Raw genomic sequence first — 14,761 nt, 5'->3', positions numbered from 1 at the left:
TTTTTTTTTTTAAGGGCATTACCTATTACCACCAAATTCAGCAGTTGCTTTCCTCCTTGCCTCTTCTCCAGTTCTGCTTTCACATCTATTTGTTGTTTCATCTTGCTAGACTTTTTCACTGGAGTAGGTGCTGCACTCTGCTCTTCTGACACCTGTGTTGTTTGGGATGAAAGAGCTGATTTTGAGACCGTCTCAACTAACCCAGATGTAACACTGGTATCTTCAGATGATGGTCTTTTTTGAGATGTGGTAGCACCATGGCCATTCTCTTCAGCAACCACACTACAGAAAACAAACAGAAAACAAGTATTATAGGAGTGCCATAGAAGCCTTACAGCAGCAGAGAAAGAAGGGAGTTTCTCTTTACTTAACCTCCAAGCCTTCAAATTAAAAATCTCTGATAAATAGTAAAAGACTGTTAACATGGAAGTGATAAGCGACTGGACACAAACCACATAGTTAGAGACTCTGAGTATCCTGCCTGAAAACAGCCTGTAGAAAAGCAAGATAAAAGCAAGATATTTTATGGTATCCCATAAAATATGTAAAATTCAGATAGACAAGAACCTCCTTACAGCCAGTTCCTTGATGGAAAGGCAAGGGACAGTTATAAAGAGTATTTCCTGAGGTTTTATATTCATTGAAGAGTTAACATAGGCTTTTAACCTGAGTGCTGTGTGTGAATGGGAGCTGACTTGAGGACAACTCTCACTCAAGTGTAGTGGTGCTTCCCAACTGGCCCATCCTGGGGTACAGACTGGAACTCAAGTGCTGCTTACATACCTGCTGGTAATCCATCCACTTTGTAGTGTGAATACAGATTAGCCATTTAAGTGCTGAGTGTCCTCTAAGGGATGATGGTGGTAGCCATGTTGGTCTAAGGACATAGGCAGACAAGGTTCTTTGGGTAAATCTGATATCTTCTATTAGACTAACTAAAATAGTTGAGAAAATTCTTCTTTGCAGAAGTAGCATCCTCTAAAGCTTTTGTCTAATTCCCCCTGCATGTTCAAGTTAGACAAGGTTTCCCTTCTACAACTGACTCAGAAAAACTAAAAGAAAATCAGAGTAGTTCAATTTATGGCACTGCAAAGAGATTGAGTCATACTCTGAAGTCCCAGCATATCACTTGTGTGAGAAGACTGGTAGCAGTTAAATAGGCATGATTAAGTACAGCTTTGCAGTATGGCTATTCACACACCAGCTAAGCTAAGTGTAATGTTCACCCCCCAAGAGACCAATCGTGTAAGTTAATACTGCAGTCAAGAAAGTCACTGAAGTGTCTAGCCATTAACAAAGTACAAGTGGTTGTTTGTCTCATTCCTGTTGTTTACGGTTTAATAGGATTACTTGCATGACTCAAAATTTAAGGACCGGATCACAAAAAAAGAACTACATAAATTGATTTCCAACGTTACCTAAGCAATGACTTCTTTACCAGCATTTTTCTTGGCTTCATATAGTTATAATTCTTTAATCGTACATGAGCAATTTTAAGAGATCCTAATTAAGCAGAAGGCCAGCAGTTCTGAAATTTTATTAGAACATGTTCTTGTCAGGCTCCCTCTACTCGTGCAGTTAAAGACACAACTGGATCTAATGTATGATCCACACATGGGGGGGCTCCCAGCCATGGGGACCATGCACAGTTGGGACCCAGAGCCCATTCTGAAACACAGGGATGCTGAATACATGAGATGCTGCAGCATGCTGGAGCATAATTGGAACGCTCCAGCAGACTCGATTAATCAGAACGTGTTGGAGCACATGTAAAGTGCCCCTATTGATTAGGATAACACCAGATAGTTTCAAACCTTTTCTAAATTCCAACACAGATTTCTAAATGTTTTTGAACTTCCAGCACACGGAATAATAATAATAATTTAAAAAAATGCAAGTACCAAATAACAGCTTTTGAAAGAAAAATCTTAAACATGGAGGGGGAAAAACCAATTCAGACTTTGCTGAGGATGGTCTGTCACTGAATTTTATTCACTGGACTGTATTTTCCAAAATGCCAGTATGCTTTTAATAAAATAAAGCTAGAAAGTTTTATTGTAGTATTCCTCAAAAAGTAGAACAATGTTAATAAAATGTAGAAGACTAGAAGCAGATGCTCAAATTTGCTCGGACACAGATTCTGTGAATAATCAGCAGCAAGTGCGGAGATGTGTCACTACCTTTTAAAAATATGGTTCCCTCTCCAACTCAACCCAACACTGTTGTAATGTTTATGAACACATGTGCTAAGGACAGCAGATTTAAAGGAGCAAAAAAAACAAAAGAAAGTTTTACAGGTAATGAAACACCTTAAGAGTTCAGGATTATCTGGACTTTTATCTTGCTATGCCTAAAATTGACCGCACAGTCCTGAGTACATTGCATATCTTCTCAGCCCTCCATCTGAAAAATTGGGATATTTCCCATAATTCATATCATTACTGCACTGTCAAATTCATGGAATTAATGGGAACTGCTCAGTTACTATGGCGATGATCACTACAGATAAAACTAAACACTGAAAAAAAAAGTCTCATTAATAAAAGTTTCCATGTTGGCTAACGCTCTGACCCTCAAAATCCACTAATCTAGTTTAAATGCATGTAAACTTGGCTGGGCTCCACTGCAAGGCAGAACTGCACACAGCTAGGTAGGAATAAAAGCACAATAGACAGTACTATACTATGATAACCCAAATAATATGAATTGCACTGGACAATTACTGCACTTAAAAATATGGTGAAGCGAAGAATTACATCTCTAGTTACTGTATCTGCACACACTCTGCTTTGCTTCCAATCCCAGAGCTTTTTTGCAACTTTTTCCTTTTGGTTGGTTTTTTTTTTTTTTTTGCATGCTAGTTCAGCCATGTATGCTTTATTTTACTAAAAAATAATTTACATTAGTGCCTAGTCTACCATTTGGGACATTTTTTTTCTTCTTGGTGGGAAACACTGTCAAAACAATTAGCATGTCAGATTTAAACTATGATAGTTTTGATTCAAAACCATCTTTCCTACTGTCAGTTTAGAAATGAATTTACTTCATAAACAGGAGACAGATACCAAAAAGGACATAACTAATAAGAAAGGTTTCTGAGAACCTGAGCAGTAGATTTAAAATGTTTCAAGTCAGAAAGTAGGCCAAATTAGTTTTCATTAGTCTTACATTATTTAAGATGTTTAAATGTTCATACATATTTTACTTTGGGTCAAGTTTTTTCCATTAAAATTCTCTCTCATTTTCTTCATTGTTTTATCAGATACATTATATTATATATTCACTAATTTTAGCAATGAGTACTTTCAGATTAAAACATATGGCTTGCACATATTTGAAAGCACATATATAATTTTTCATTCTCAAAGTCTGGCTCTTGAAACCTCATGACGATTAAAAACCTGGAGAGAAGTATCTGTATAAGAACAAAGGTCAAACTTGTCTTTGTGGATGACAAGCCACTTTCCTCTCCCGCCTTTCATTGTCAGTTTATTAAAAACAAAAGTCAAGAACCTATGTGAAACTGCAATTAAGGTGAGCCAGAAAAAAAATTGATCAGAAGTTTGTCTGCTGCTTTTCAAAATGCATTCCATAAAGACTGTCATACCAAGACTGCCCAAACACCTTGCAAAGCCAAAAAAACAAAGCATCTGGAGAAACAGACTTGAAAAAGATAGGAAGCTTCTCATTTGTTTATTTGGTTACTTAGATTTTGGTTTCTAGAGTCTATTCCTCAGTATCACTTCTCTATTGCTGTACATTAGTTATAGAATATTTTTCAGAAATTACTAAGTCTTAACTACTTACTTGAGAACTAACAGCCATTTTACATGATGGTTTTTTCTATGCATATATAAGTTTTAAATATTCTTTCTATCCCACTCTGTCCAATAAACAAGCAGACAGGACTCTGCGAATACCACCTCAAAACCTGAGAACTCCATCTCCCAACAATCACCACTTCTCTGATCAAACAGCAATACAAGCAAACCCATCTGGCAATGCCAACTACCCCTCCCAACCACCGCTCTCATCCAGTAGTGCAATTGAAGGCAAATCCATTTCATATACATATTAAACTCATCTTAAAAGAAGTTAGGTTCTTTGGAAAGCTGTTAAATACCCGATTACTCTTGTGCTCATCAACTTTTTTTCAAATTTCCAATCTACATTTTCTCATGTCTAGTTTATACCCATTTGTCTGAATGCCAACATTGTCCTTAAGCTTAAATAGTTTTAAGCCTTCCCTGGTCTCCCCCTCCCCAAAGCATTTAACTGAATAATGGGAAAACAGAACTAGAAGGAACCTCAACAGGTCATCCATGTAACTTCCTGCTCAAGGAAGGATCATCCTGCTCAAGCCCACCCCAGGCAAGTATTTCTCTTCTCCTAAAAGCTTCCAGTAACTGAGATTTCACAACCCCTCAAGGTAATCTGTTCCAAAACTTCACTACCCTCAAAGATAGAAAATTCTTACTAATTTTCCTTGCTGTAATTTAAAAGCATTACTGCTTGTCCTGTTCCACATGGAAAAAAATAGCTGATCACCATCATCTTTATAAGAACCCTTGTTGTATTGGAAGACTAATCAGTCCTGTCCCCCCAAGTCTTTTATTCTCCAAACTGACTACATCCAGTTCTAACAATTCTCCCCATATGCTGCTTTCTAGACCTCTAATACATGTTTGTTACTCTCCTCTCAACTCAGTCCATTTGCTCCACATCTTTCATGAAGTGAAGTGCCCAAAACTGGAAACAGAATTCCAAATGAGGTACAACTACTGTTGAACAGCATGAAAAGATCACAGCACTCCTGCTAATTAACAGCATATTAGTACACATTTTTGGCAATAATATTATACTGTTGAACTGTATTCATTTTGCAAGCCACTGTAACACTCAGGTCATTTTCTCTAATACTGCGGCCTAGGTCATTCCCCATTTTGTACTTTGCATTTGATTGCTCTTCCCTAAATGCAGTACGTTGCAAATTTATTTCAGATCATTTATCCAATCTCTGAAGCTCATTATGAATCCTGATCCTGTCCTGCAAAAGTATGTGCCACTCCATCCAATTGGTATAACCTGCAAATGTATTACACATACACTCAATTCTTTGAAGTCATTAAGATAATGAAAAGTACCTAACCTAGGGCATATATCTGAAGGACTTGGATTGATACCTTCTCTTGCTTTTATATTAAGCCACTGATAACTGTGACACACATGCCACCAGTTGGTCATTCATGTGCTAAAAACTTTAAAGCAACACTTTGAAGCTCAATCTTATGGTCCCACAGGCCAGATGAGTAGTGTGAAGCCAGTCCACAGGTCAGATAGAGCTCCCTGTGCCAGGATCAGGCCCTAGGGCCTGGAACCACCCCCTCATAGCCTCCGTATGCCAGGATTGGGCTTTGGGGAGTCAGCAATGCTCCTGGGCACTGGTATCAGATGCCTTATCCCAAGCACAGGACCTAAGGCCCCTCACAGGTCCGAAAATTTGGCAGCAGAGCAGTGGTGCCATTGCTCCCGCACTGCCAAATATCTAGATATGTGGAGAGCCCTGCAGAAACCCCTGCTTCAATATCTTTCCAGGTATCAAAATTCAAGCAACTGATTTGCAATTCTATCCCTTTCCTCCTTTTAAAAATGGCCAGTAGGCTTCTCTAGTCTTCTTGGATCTCAGCTAACCTCTGAAATTACCTCAGTCACTTTCTTGAGTACTCTAGAAACTTCATACAACCCAGCTGATTCAAAAACATCCAGCTTGTCTAAATCATCTGATCCATTCTTTCCCTACCTTAGGCTGATTATCTGCTCCCCTGATCTTGCTGCTGACTGTACTTGTGATCTAACAGTTGACCTTTGAGTTGACCTTTCTGGGAGGCGAAGAGTGAAGTAAAAAAAAGCCTTTGCTTTGCTCAGCTAAACAGCAAGCCAAGCCCTCCTCACATCCTTTCATAAAATAATTTTCTTGTTTTGGCCTTCCCTGGTCTCCCCCATGGGCTGGATGGGTGACAGGGGGCCAGTCTAGGCCCACAGACCTCCTCCCCCAGCACAGTGGTGCCCACTCTGGGATGCGTACTCTGTGCCCACTTAAGTCAATCTGGAAGCCATGCTGCATGCAGCACTTGCAGATACCACATGCAGCACAAGTCCTGCACAGGCTGAAGCAAGCACTGCTTGTGGCGCTGTCCCAGAGTGCTGGGGCACACACCATGTGCTGTGCAGTCTGGCTGGGGTGCGCACCATGTTCAGTGCAGTTGCCCCTCTGGCCAGACTGCGCTGCATATGCAGATCCCAGACCAGCTGCAGCAGCCAACAGATCCAGGTATGCTGATGGATGAAAAGGGGGAAGATGTCTGTGGGCCAAATCCAGCCCATGGACTGCCCCGTGCCACAGGGACACACCATGCCCTATATGAGTCTGATCAGACCCAGGGGAAGCACCCTGGGCTGGACAGCAGGGCTCTGCCAGCCAGATCCAGCCTGTAGACCAGATGTTTGATACACCCTGCTCTATAAAGTCTAATGCAGCTTGACTTTGGCAATTTTTATTATATCTTTGCACTTCTAAATCTCTGAAAGACAGCATTCTTTCCTGATCAATCCTTTCTTCCATTTTTTGTGGACACCATACTTACTCGAATCTAAATCAATTCTGAATTTAAGACAACACCCCAATAATTAGATTCTATATATAGAAAACTTATAAGTTGTTATAATTTTTCCAAGGCTCTGTTCCCTACTGGAGCACAGTATGTGGAAGCTCAGCCCTTTCCAGGCCATGCAGCAGTGTCAGTGCTGTTAACTGGCCAAGCAGGCAATGCAATGGTGTCAGCAGTACTGACTGGCCATGCAAGAGACAGTTTCCATGTGCTAATGCCTGCGAAGCAATCCAGGCAGAGCTGGAGCCAAGCTGCACCTGACAGTAAAGGGGAAAAGGGAAGGGAAAAGCTACAGAGGGCAAATCAAGGGGGCCAGGAGGCTACTGTGGATCTGACTCTGGCCCTGACCTAGGCTCAGGGCTAGTTGAGAGTCACAGCAACTGCCTGCCCTGCCCCTCCTGGGGGAAAAAACCTGCCTTAGATTTGAGTTAATACAGTACTCTGTTTATTCCTAATATCCTTCCTGGGGTGCTCATGCATAAAGGTGAGCATTAGCATCTTTGCTTGAAGAAATAACAGGCTGCCTCCACACTGCATGCAGAGACACAGTGTAGCTACTGTTCAGCTTATATTAAAAGGCACACCAAGTTCCAAATATTTTTTATATTAAGCAATAATATATACTTCTAAAATGTATGTCTTTTAAATTGTGGGCACATAAATTTAAAAGACAAATCTCTCTGTTGGACCCTGAAAAACGAGCATAGATGGCTTTATCACTTAGATATCTGCTTCTCCCTCACTACCCACCTCCTCTCTCTTTTTTTAGAAACTTTTACTCAGAGCAATGGGTGTTACCACTTCCCATACAGAACCACAAACTATAACAGGTGCCATAGTAAACACCAGAGATGGAGGATATCTTGTGACTACTGAAGTCAATGGGAGTTTTACCAGCAAGTTCAGTGGAGACAGGATTTTGCCTGGAGTCACTGCTTATTATGAACACAACTGTCTCTGACCAACTGCATTTCATAGTCACCACAACAACGCTGGCAAAATTTTGAAAGGCTCACAAGTTGTTGACCTATTACCTGAACATGGGAGAAGAGATTGGTGTCATATACCTTGACTTTAAAAAAGCCTTCGATCTGGTATCCCATGATCACCTCTTGGCGAAACTGGCCAAATTGAGGCCGTGGGTCCACCACAATCCGCTGGCTGGGAAATTGGCTCCATGGTTGGACCCAGAGGGTGGTAATTGATGGAAGTCACTCATCATGGTGTCCTGTGACCAGTGGGGTCCTCCCAAGGCTCTGTCCTTGGACCCATATTGTTCCACATCTTCATTGATGATGTAGACTTTGGAGTCAGAAACGGACTGGCCAAGTTTGCCGATGACACCAAACTTTGGGGCAAAGTATCCACACCAAAAGACAGGCGGGCGATCCAGGCTGACCTGGACAGGCTCAGCAAATGGGTGGATGAGAACCTGATGGTGTTTAACAGTGAAAAATGCAAGGTTCTCCACCTTGGGAAGAAACACCTGCAGCATCCTTATAGGCTCGGCAGTGCTACGCTGGTTAGCACTACAGAAGAAAGAGACTTGGGGGTCATCATTGACCACAAGATGAACATGAGCCTGCAATGCGATGCTGTAGCTACTAAAGCGACCAAAACGCTGGCTTGCATCCATAGATGCTTCTCAAGCAAATCCCGGGACGTCATTCTCCCCTTGTACTCGGCCTTGGTGAGGCCGCAGCTGGAGTACTGCGTCCAGTTTTGGGCTCCACAATTCAAAAAGGATGTGGAGAAGCTTGAGAGAGTCCAGAGAAGAGCCATGCACATGATCAGAGGTCAGGAAAACAGACCTTACGACGACAGGCTGAGAGCCATGGGGCCCTTTAGCCTGGAAAAGCACAGGCTCAGGGGTGATCTGGTGGCCACCTATAAGTTTATCGGGGTGACCACCAGTACCTGGGGGAACGGTTGTTCACCAGAGCGCCCCAAGGGATGACAAAGTTGAATGGTCATAAACTACTACAAGACCATTTCAGGCTGGACTTAAGGAAGAATTTCTTTACTGTCCAAGACCCTGAGGTCTGGAACAGCCTGCCACTGGAGGTGGTTCAAGCACCTACATTGAACACCTTCAAGAGGAAATTGGATGCTTATCTTGCTGGGATCCTATGACCTCAGTTGAGTTCCTGCCCTTTGGGCAGGGAGCTGGACTCGATGATCTTCCAAGGTCCCTTCCAGCCCTAATGTCTATGAAATCTACGAAGTTACAATTTACCTCAGACAAATAGCTACAAGAAGTCATTACTATCCAATGACTATTCAGTAATCTGTACGAAATGTTAGTTTCATGAGATCTGGGGCCCTATGAGCTGCTGCCACATTACAAATCCACTACCAAAAAAGATATGCATTGTTCTTAGATACCCCAGGGGATTGAAAATGCCAAAACAGGATTGCCAACTTTCTTTACAGTCTCAACAGCAGCACCTAAGAGACAGAATGAACCTGAAGAATGGTCCTCTTCCTGCTAAAACGTTCTCTCCAGATCAAGGTTGTATACAATGATGAGCTTTGTGCAGTGATGAGCTGTAGGGAGAAGCTTGTAATTGTTGCTGCTTCTGAGGTCCTTGAAGACACTTAAAACACTGCTATAATTTTTCCTGTGAAATTTAGGATTACTCCTAGACAGATGCAGGCTTCTGAAAGGGGGGCACAGATAGCGTGACACATCGTAATATAATACAATGCATATTTTTCTCACCCTCTGCTGAGCACCCCCTGAAGCCTACATGTACCCCCGGTTGCAAACCCCTGGGCTACAGGCATAGAGCTATTTTAGTAACATTCAACCTATCTGGCTTGACTACTTCCCAGTGCCTCCCCTCCCAAAAACAAACCCAAAGCTGACCTCCACCTGGCAACATACAAAAATAGTTGGGGTCAAGGGAGAACTCACTTCAGCTGCTTGCAGCACCTCTACCTAGAGAGACCAACCTCTCTGGATCTGCCCACGTCCAGCTTTATGCCACCCTGCTTGCACCACTGATTCAACCTCCCACATTCTTCACCATCTGCTACAATGACTACCTCACCACTGCAACTCCCTTCTGCCTCTGACCAGTATCCAACCGTACAGACAAGCCCTGCCCCTCCCCCGCCTTTTTCTGATTTGTTGTAGGTTTCAATGCCCTAGAAACAAAGCCATCTAGTTCCTAGGTAAGGAACACCTTTCATCAGGAAGGTTACAGGGTGAGAAGAAACATTATTCAGAGCAGATAACAGACAGAATAATTGTAGAAGAAGGAACAGACAATTAGTAGATCAAGGGTTTTTGACACCTAAGGAGTGAAGAGATTAGCAGGAATTGAGCAAATAATAATGAGCCATTTAGTCAACTAACAATTGGATATGCCTAAATAAAAAATCTGGTTGTCCTTGCCAGTCAGTTTGTTTTAAATTTTGAGTGGAAGGAGTGAAAAATGGAGAGTGTGAATATACCACCTACCCCCAGATCTTCCCCTGGGACTACTGTTGATGAAAACTAACGGCCCATGTAATTTTCTCATAGTTCAATTTCAATCTTTCTTTATTTCTGATATAGCTCTAATATCAAATCTTCCATTTCTTTTTTTAATGGAAAAGAGAAAGAATGGAAGATCTTATGTTACACTGTATGACACTTAGCATGACAGCTATTTGTATTCAGGGCTAATGCTGTGAATTCTCAAATTATTTTCATAATTCTGTCTTCTAACCTATTCAGTCTTGATCTTATGAAAGGAAAGACTGCTTCTGCTCAACAACTCCTAATTTAACTTGAGCTTTCCAGTTTTGTCCATTCATGGTAAGTACAAAAAAGGGCAAATTCTGTTCTTAGCTAGTTACATAAAATACGTCAATGGAAGCTTCATTAGCACTGAACAGAATTTAGCCCAGAATTATTTTTTTACCTGCATATATTATTTCATCTAGTACATCTTCCAATAAACAACCTACTATAATTTCAAGTTACTTGCCTCATAACTCCCTTTAGAATATTAAATTTAAAGCGAACTAAACTCCACAGAGATTTTTAGCATTCTACGAAGCGGATGCTTAAACAAATTTGTCTAGCTGATCTATCTGCACTATTCATAGTGAAAGGATTTGTTAAACTCACAATGTAAGGTGCCATCTTCTGAAAGTAATTATGAGTCAAAAAAGAAGCCAAAATGGTTAGCTTTGTACAGTGTACATTAAAAACCTCTGTAAAAATAGAAGAAAAAAAAAGAACACTTGCTACAGGTGCACCAGGCTGAAAGAAGAGCTGTTGAAGTACCTTGATGTACGAAGACTTGGCTTACCATGGAACTTCAAATCCCATAGACTGTTTCTTTCCAGACACAGTCATTCTGGCAACTTTTGGAACAACTTCAGATTCAATTCTGGTGGACGGGGACTCCCTTGATTTTCCTAGCAATGGGAGGGAAAAAAAGGGTAAATTTGTAAATTAGTAGGAACTAGCATCTGTACATAAAAGATTTAGTAAATTATATTCTTAATATGATCCACTTTGTCAGCTCAGTGACTGACAACCGTCTATAATAAACGCAATTTCCTCCAGCATCTAATACATATGAATATTAACAAATGGATTACTAGCAAAAACTTGCATTTCTCCCCCAATCTGGAAGAATATTACCATTAAAAAGCCACGCTATTTGATTTGCTTTTTCTAACAGGTAGAGGATTATGTTGCCAGAGATGGTGGAGAATAAATAAAAAGGAGAATCTGTAGCTGATGCACAGGCTGGTTGAGTTAATTTATTCTTGTTTAATTTCAGGGCTGTTTTTTTAAAGGTAACTCGGCAGTTCATGCTGCTGCAAGATATATTGGGTACTGCTACCAGGAGCACAGAGATGAGCATCAGCTGCAAAGCCTACCCAAGAAGCAATTACGCCTACACTGTATTCTGTACAGGAGCAGCTATACTGCTAGCTGTCATTCAGCTAGCTAGTTTAAATCTAATTCATGTCTGCCTGCATGAACAGGAGTCCCAATAGGACTGCAGTGGAATAATACCTTCAGAGGCAGGGCAGCTATATTGTACAGATATGCATTTGTACTTTTACTATTACTTAAACTTAAATATACAAGGTTTTATTTTGAATGGAAAGAAATGGGATTCTTTGGATTTTAAAAAACCTAACAAAATTATACTCTAATTTTGGAAAGCTGTACAAAAGGTGACTTATCTCTGAAAAGCAAATCTAAAAATTAAAACAACCTCTCTCAAGAACTTTCTATCCAATCTTAAGAGAAAAAAATAAAAGAAATCATCATCAAGTCCAGTGATCAGCCGCAATGATAACTGATGTCACTTTCTATTAAATTGATTTATTCACCTTGGAATAGAAGGTGGTATATATCAAAGCAAACAGTAGTTGCTGGGTTTTCTTGTTTTCTGGGATTTTTTAAAATCTTTTCATATAGAAAAGACACCACATGTAGGAACTGGAAAAAATTTTAAACAACACATTCTAAAAAAAAAAAAAGTAATTCTAATTTTCAGTACCATCTAAATACTTGTTCACTATTGAACAAATACTTCAATTATTCTCCCTTATTACTGCATGATGAGTTGAGTCATTTGATTCTACCCCTCCACAGTAAAATTCTTATAAACTAAATCTTAAAAACCACATTATCAAATTGCTGTTGCATATATATTGTGGGCAAGGCATCTAAAGATATGTTTCAGGTGAGGAAACAGAATACCGCAGATAACTTGATAATAGAGATCAAGCTCAGAGATCACATGCATTATGTTTTAACAATCCCAAAGTGAATCCAGAATGATTAAATAATGAAACTCTCCATCTCCCTGAACTTAATTTTCTCCATCTGTAAAATAGGGAAAATGATATTCATCCCTATCTGTAGAGTGCAACAGATGAAATAGTCTGTATAAACTAAATATATTTCTGATATTAAAATCAGGGAGCTACAGACCAGTCAGCCTCACACCTCAGTCCCTGGAAAAATCATGGAGCAGATTCTCAAGGAATCCATTTCTAAGCACTTGGAAAAGAAAAAGTTGATTAGGAACAATCAGCATGGATTCATGAAGGGCAAGTCATGTCTGACCAACCTGATTCTCTTCTATGAGATGACTGGCTCTGTGGATGTAGGGAGACTGGTGGATGTGGCGTACCTTGATTTTAGCAAGGATTTTGATACAGTTTCCCACAACATTCTCACAGGTAAGCTAAGGAAGTAAGGGCTGAGTGAATGGACTGTAAGGTGGATAGAAAACTGGCTGGAGCATCGGGCTCAGAGTGTAGTAATCAGTGGCTCAATGTCTAGTTGGCAGCCACTATAGTAAAGTGCCCCAGGGGTCGGTTCTGGAGCTGGTTTTGTTCAATGTCTTTATCAACTACCTGGAAGATGGCATAAAGGGCACCCTCAGCAAGTTTGCAGATGACAGCAAGCTGGGGGAGTAGTAGATACGCTGGAGGATAGCGCTAGGACTCAGAGTGACTTAGACAAATTGGAGGACTGGGCCAAAAGAAATCTCATGAAGTTCAACAAGGATAAGTGCAAAGTCCTGCACTTTGGATGGAACAGTCCCATGCACCAGTACAGGCTGGGGACTGACTGGTTGGGCAGCAGCTCTTCAGAAAAGGACCTGGGGGTTACAGTGGACAATAAGCTGAATATGAGCCAGCAATGTGCCCTTGTGCCCACCTCCCCCACTGTGAACCCCAATGTTGGGTCTGGGCCACAGCTGTGGCCACAGGTACAGCAACAGCCTGCCCACCCCCACCTTGTACTTAAATCTAAGGCAAGGGGCATCACCTCAATATTAAATGGAAAGAAAACCTCATCTTGGATTTGAGTAAATACAGAAGTACAAAAGTACACCATTAGCTTCCAGATCTAGCTCTTTGAGCTGATCTCTAGCTGAATAAAATCATCCTGAAATTGCAAAATCAAGATGATCATGGAGTGATTCCAGTCCTACACACCTAAAAGAGAGTACCAGAAACTGTACTAGGAGAACACTAATAAAGCCCTTGAAGGGAGGTCAGATTACAACCCACATTATAGTTGCATGAACCTTACTCTCCCGCACGCAATCAGTATAATATAAGTTTATGATCCATCTTGCAATGTGTTAAGGATAGAAGCACATGCTACATATCTGAAAATCAAGAGTCCTGAGTCTGAAAAGAAAAAATCTACAGAAAACATTTCAAATCATTTAATGAAATCTGCTACTTAAGATTTCAATGGTCTCTACATAAAGCACTGCTTTTTGACTATGGCCCAAGACTAAAGACTACCTTAGTCTCTGTGTAAATTGAATTCCCCGAATGTGTGTAACATCTTTCTGAGAAAGCCAACCAAATTATCTTCAAATACAATAAACTTCTCACACTTCTTTGATAAATATCTTTCAGAGATAGACAGATAATTCATTAAAATTACGTCACTGACAAATTTAGTGTTATGTACTTCCACTTCAGCAGTATAGGGTAAGCACTCAAATTACATGAAATAAAAGCATAAAAAACAGAAATCAAATTAGGCAGTTAAGGTTAATATGAGTTCTTAGGAAAAATATGTATGTGGGAAATAAGGACTGAAAAAGACTTCAACTGAAGCATAAATGTTCACAATTTTGCAATGCAGCATAGTAAACTGAATTTAAATTTAGAGAACAGAAGAAAAAGTGTTAGATAAAGAAAAAACAAAATATAAATGATAGATGGAATGACGTAAGGAAAGATGGCTATTGATTAGTTCCCAAAAACTAGAAAAACACTCCAATCATGTCAGTCTTTAACCTAAAAAACAAAAACCAGATATAATATAGTCTAGCTACAAGAAACTGGTAGAAGCCCATAAACAGACAAATTTAACTGCTTGTACATACAGATGCAACTGAAAAGCACTAATTAGTTTATTAATTCTATTAATCATGGATCAGCACCAAGAACTATAAACTTCAGCTATTTATATGCACATTATATAATAAATGGAGCAATCCCACCCTGAATTCTTTTTGGAAAGTTTCTCAGTTGGCGCCATTAAAATTAAGTGTTAGCCAAAACTCTTCCAGCTCGGTATAAATAAAATGGTCCATCTT

General features: G+C 40.3%; 1 protein-coding gene across 4 annotated transcripts in view; it reads right to left on the bottom strand.

Annotated features, from left to right (window-relative positions):
- Positions 1–14,761, bottom strand: part of HBS1L (HBS1 like translational GTPase) — a 120,077-nt gene that overhangs the window by 37,177 nt on the left and 68,139 nt on the right. For 3 of the 4 annotated variants that reach the window (XM_019526852.1, XM_019526853.1, XM_019526855.1), the window contains 2 exons: positions 10,973–11,081; positions 102–282 (listed from right to left, as the gene is read on the bottom strand). In XM_019526852.1, coding sequence (XP_019382397.1) covers positions 102–282; positions 10,973–11,081 — 290 coding nt within the window. Of the gene's footprint in view, positions 1–22; positions 283–10,972; positions 11,082–14,761 lie in introns of all 4 variants that reach the window. The other variant, XM_019526856.1, reaches the window with a different exon arrangement.

Source organism: Gavialis gangeticus, unplaced genomic scaffold (assembly GCF_001723915.1).
Source record: "Gavialis gangeticus isolate Ggan-Ray unplaced genomic scaffold, GavGan_comp1, whole genome shotgun sequence".
Lineage (NCBI taxonomy): Eukaryota > Metazoa > Chordata > Crocodylia > Gavialidae > Gavialis > Gavialis gangeticus.
The sequence above is the reverse complement of the archived record's forward strand: the minus strand, read 5'-3'. Positions and strand labels throughout refer to the sequence as shown.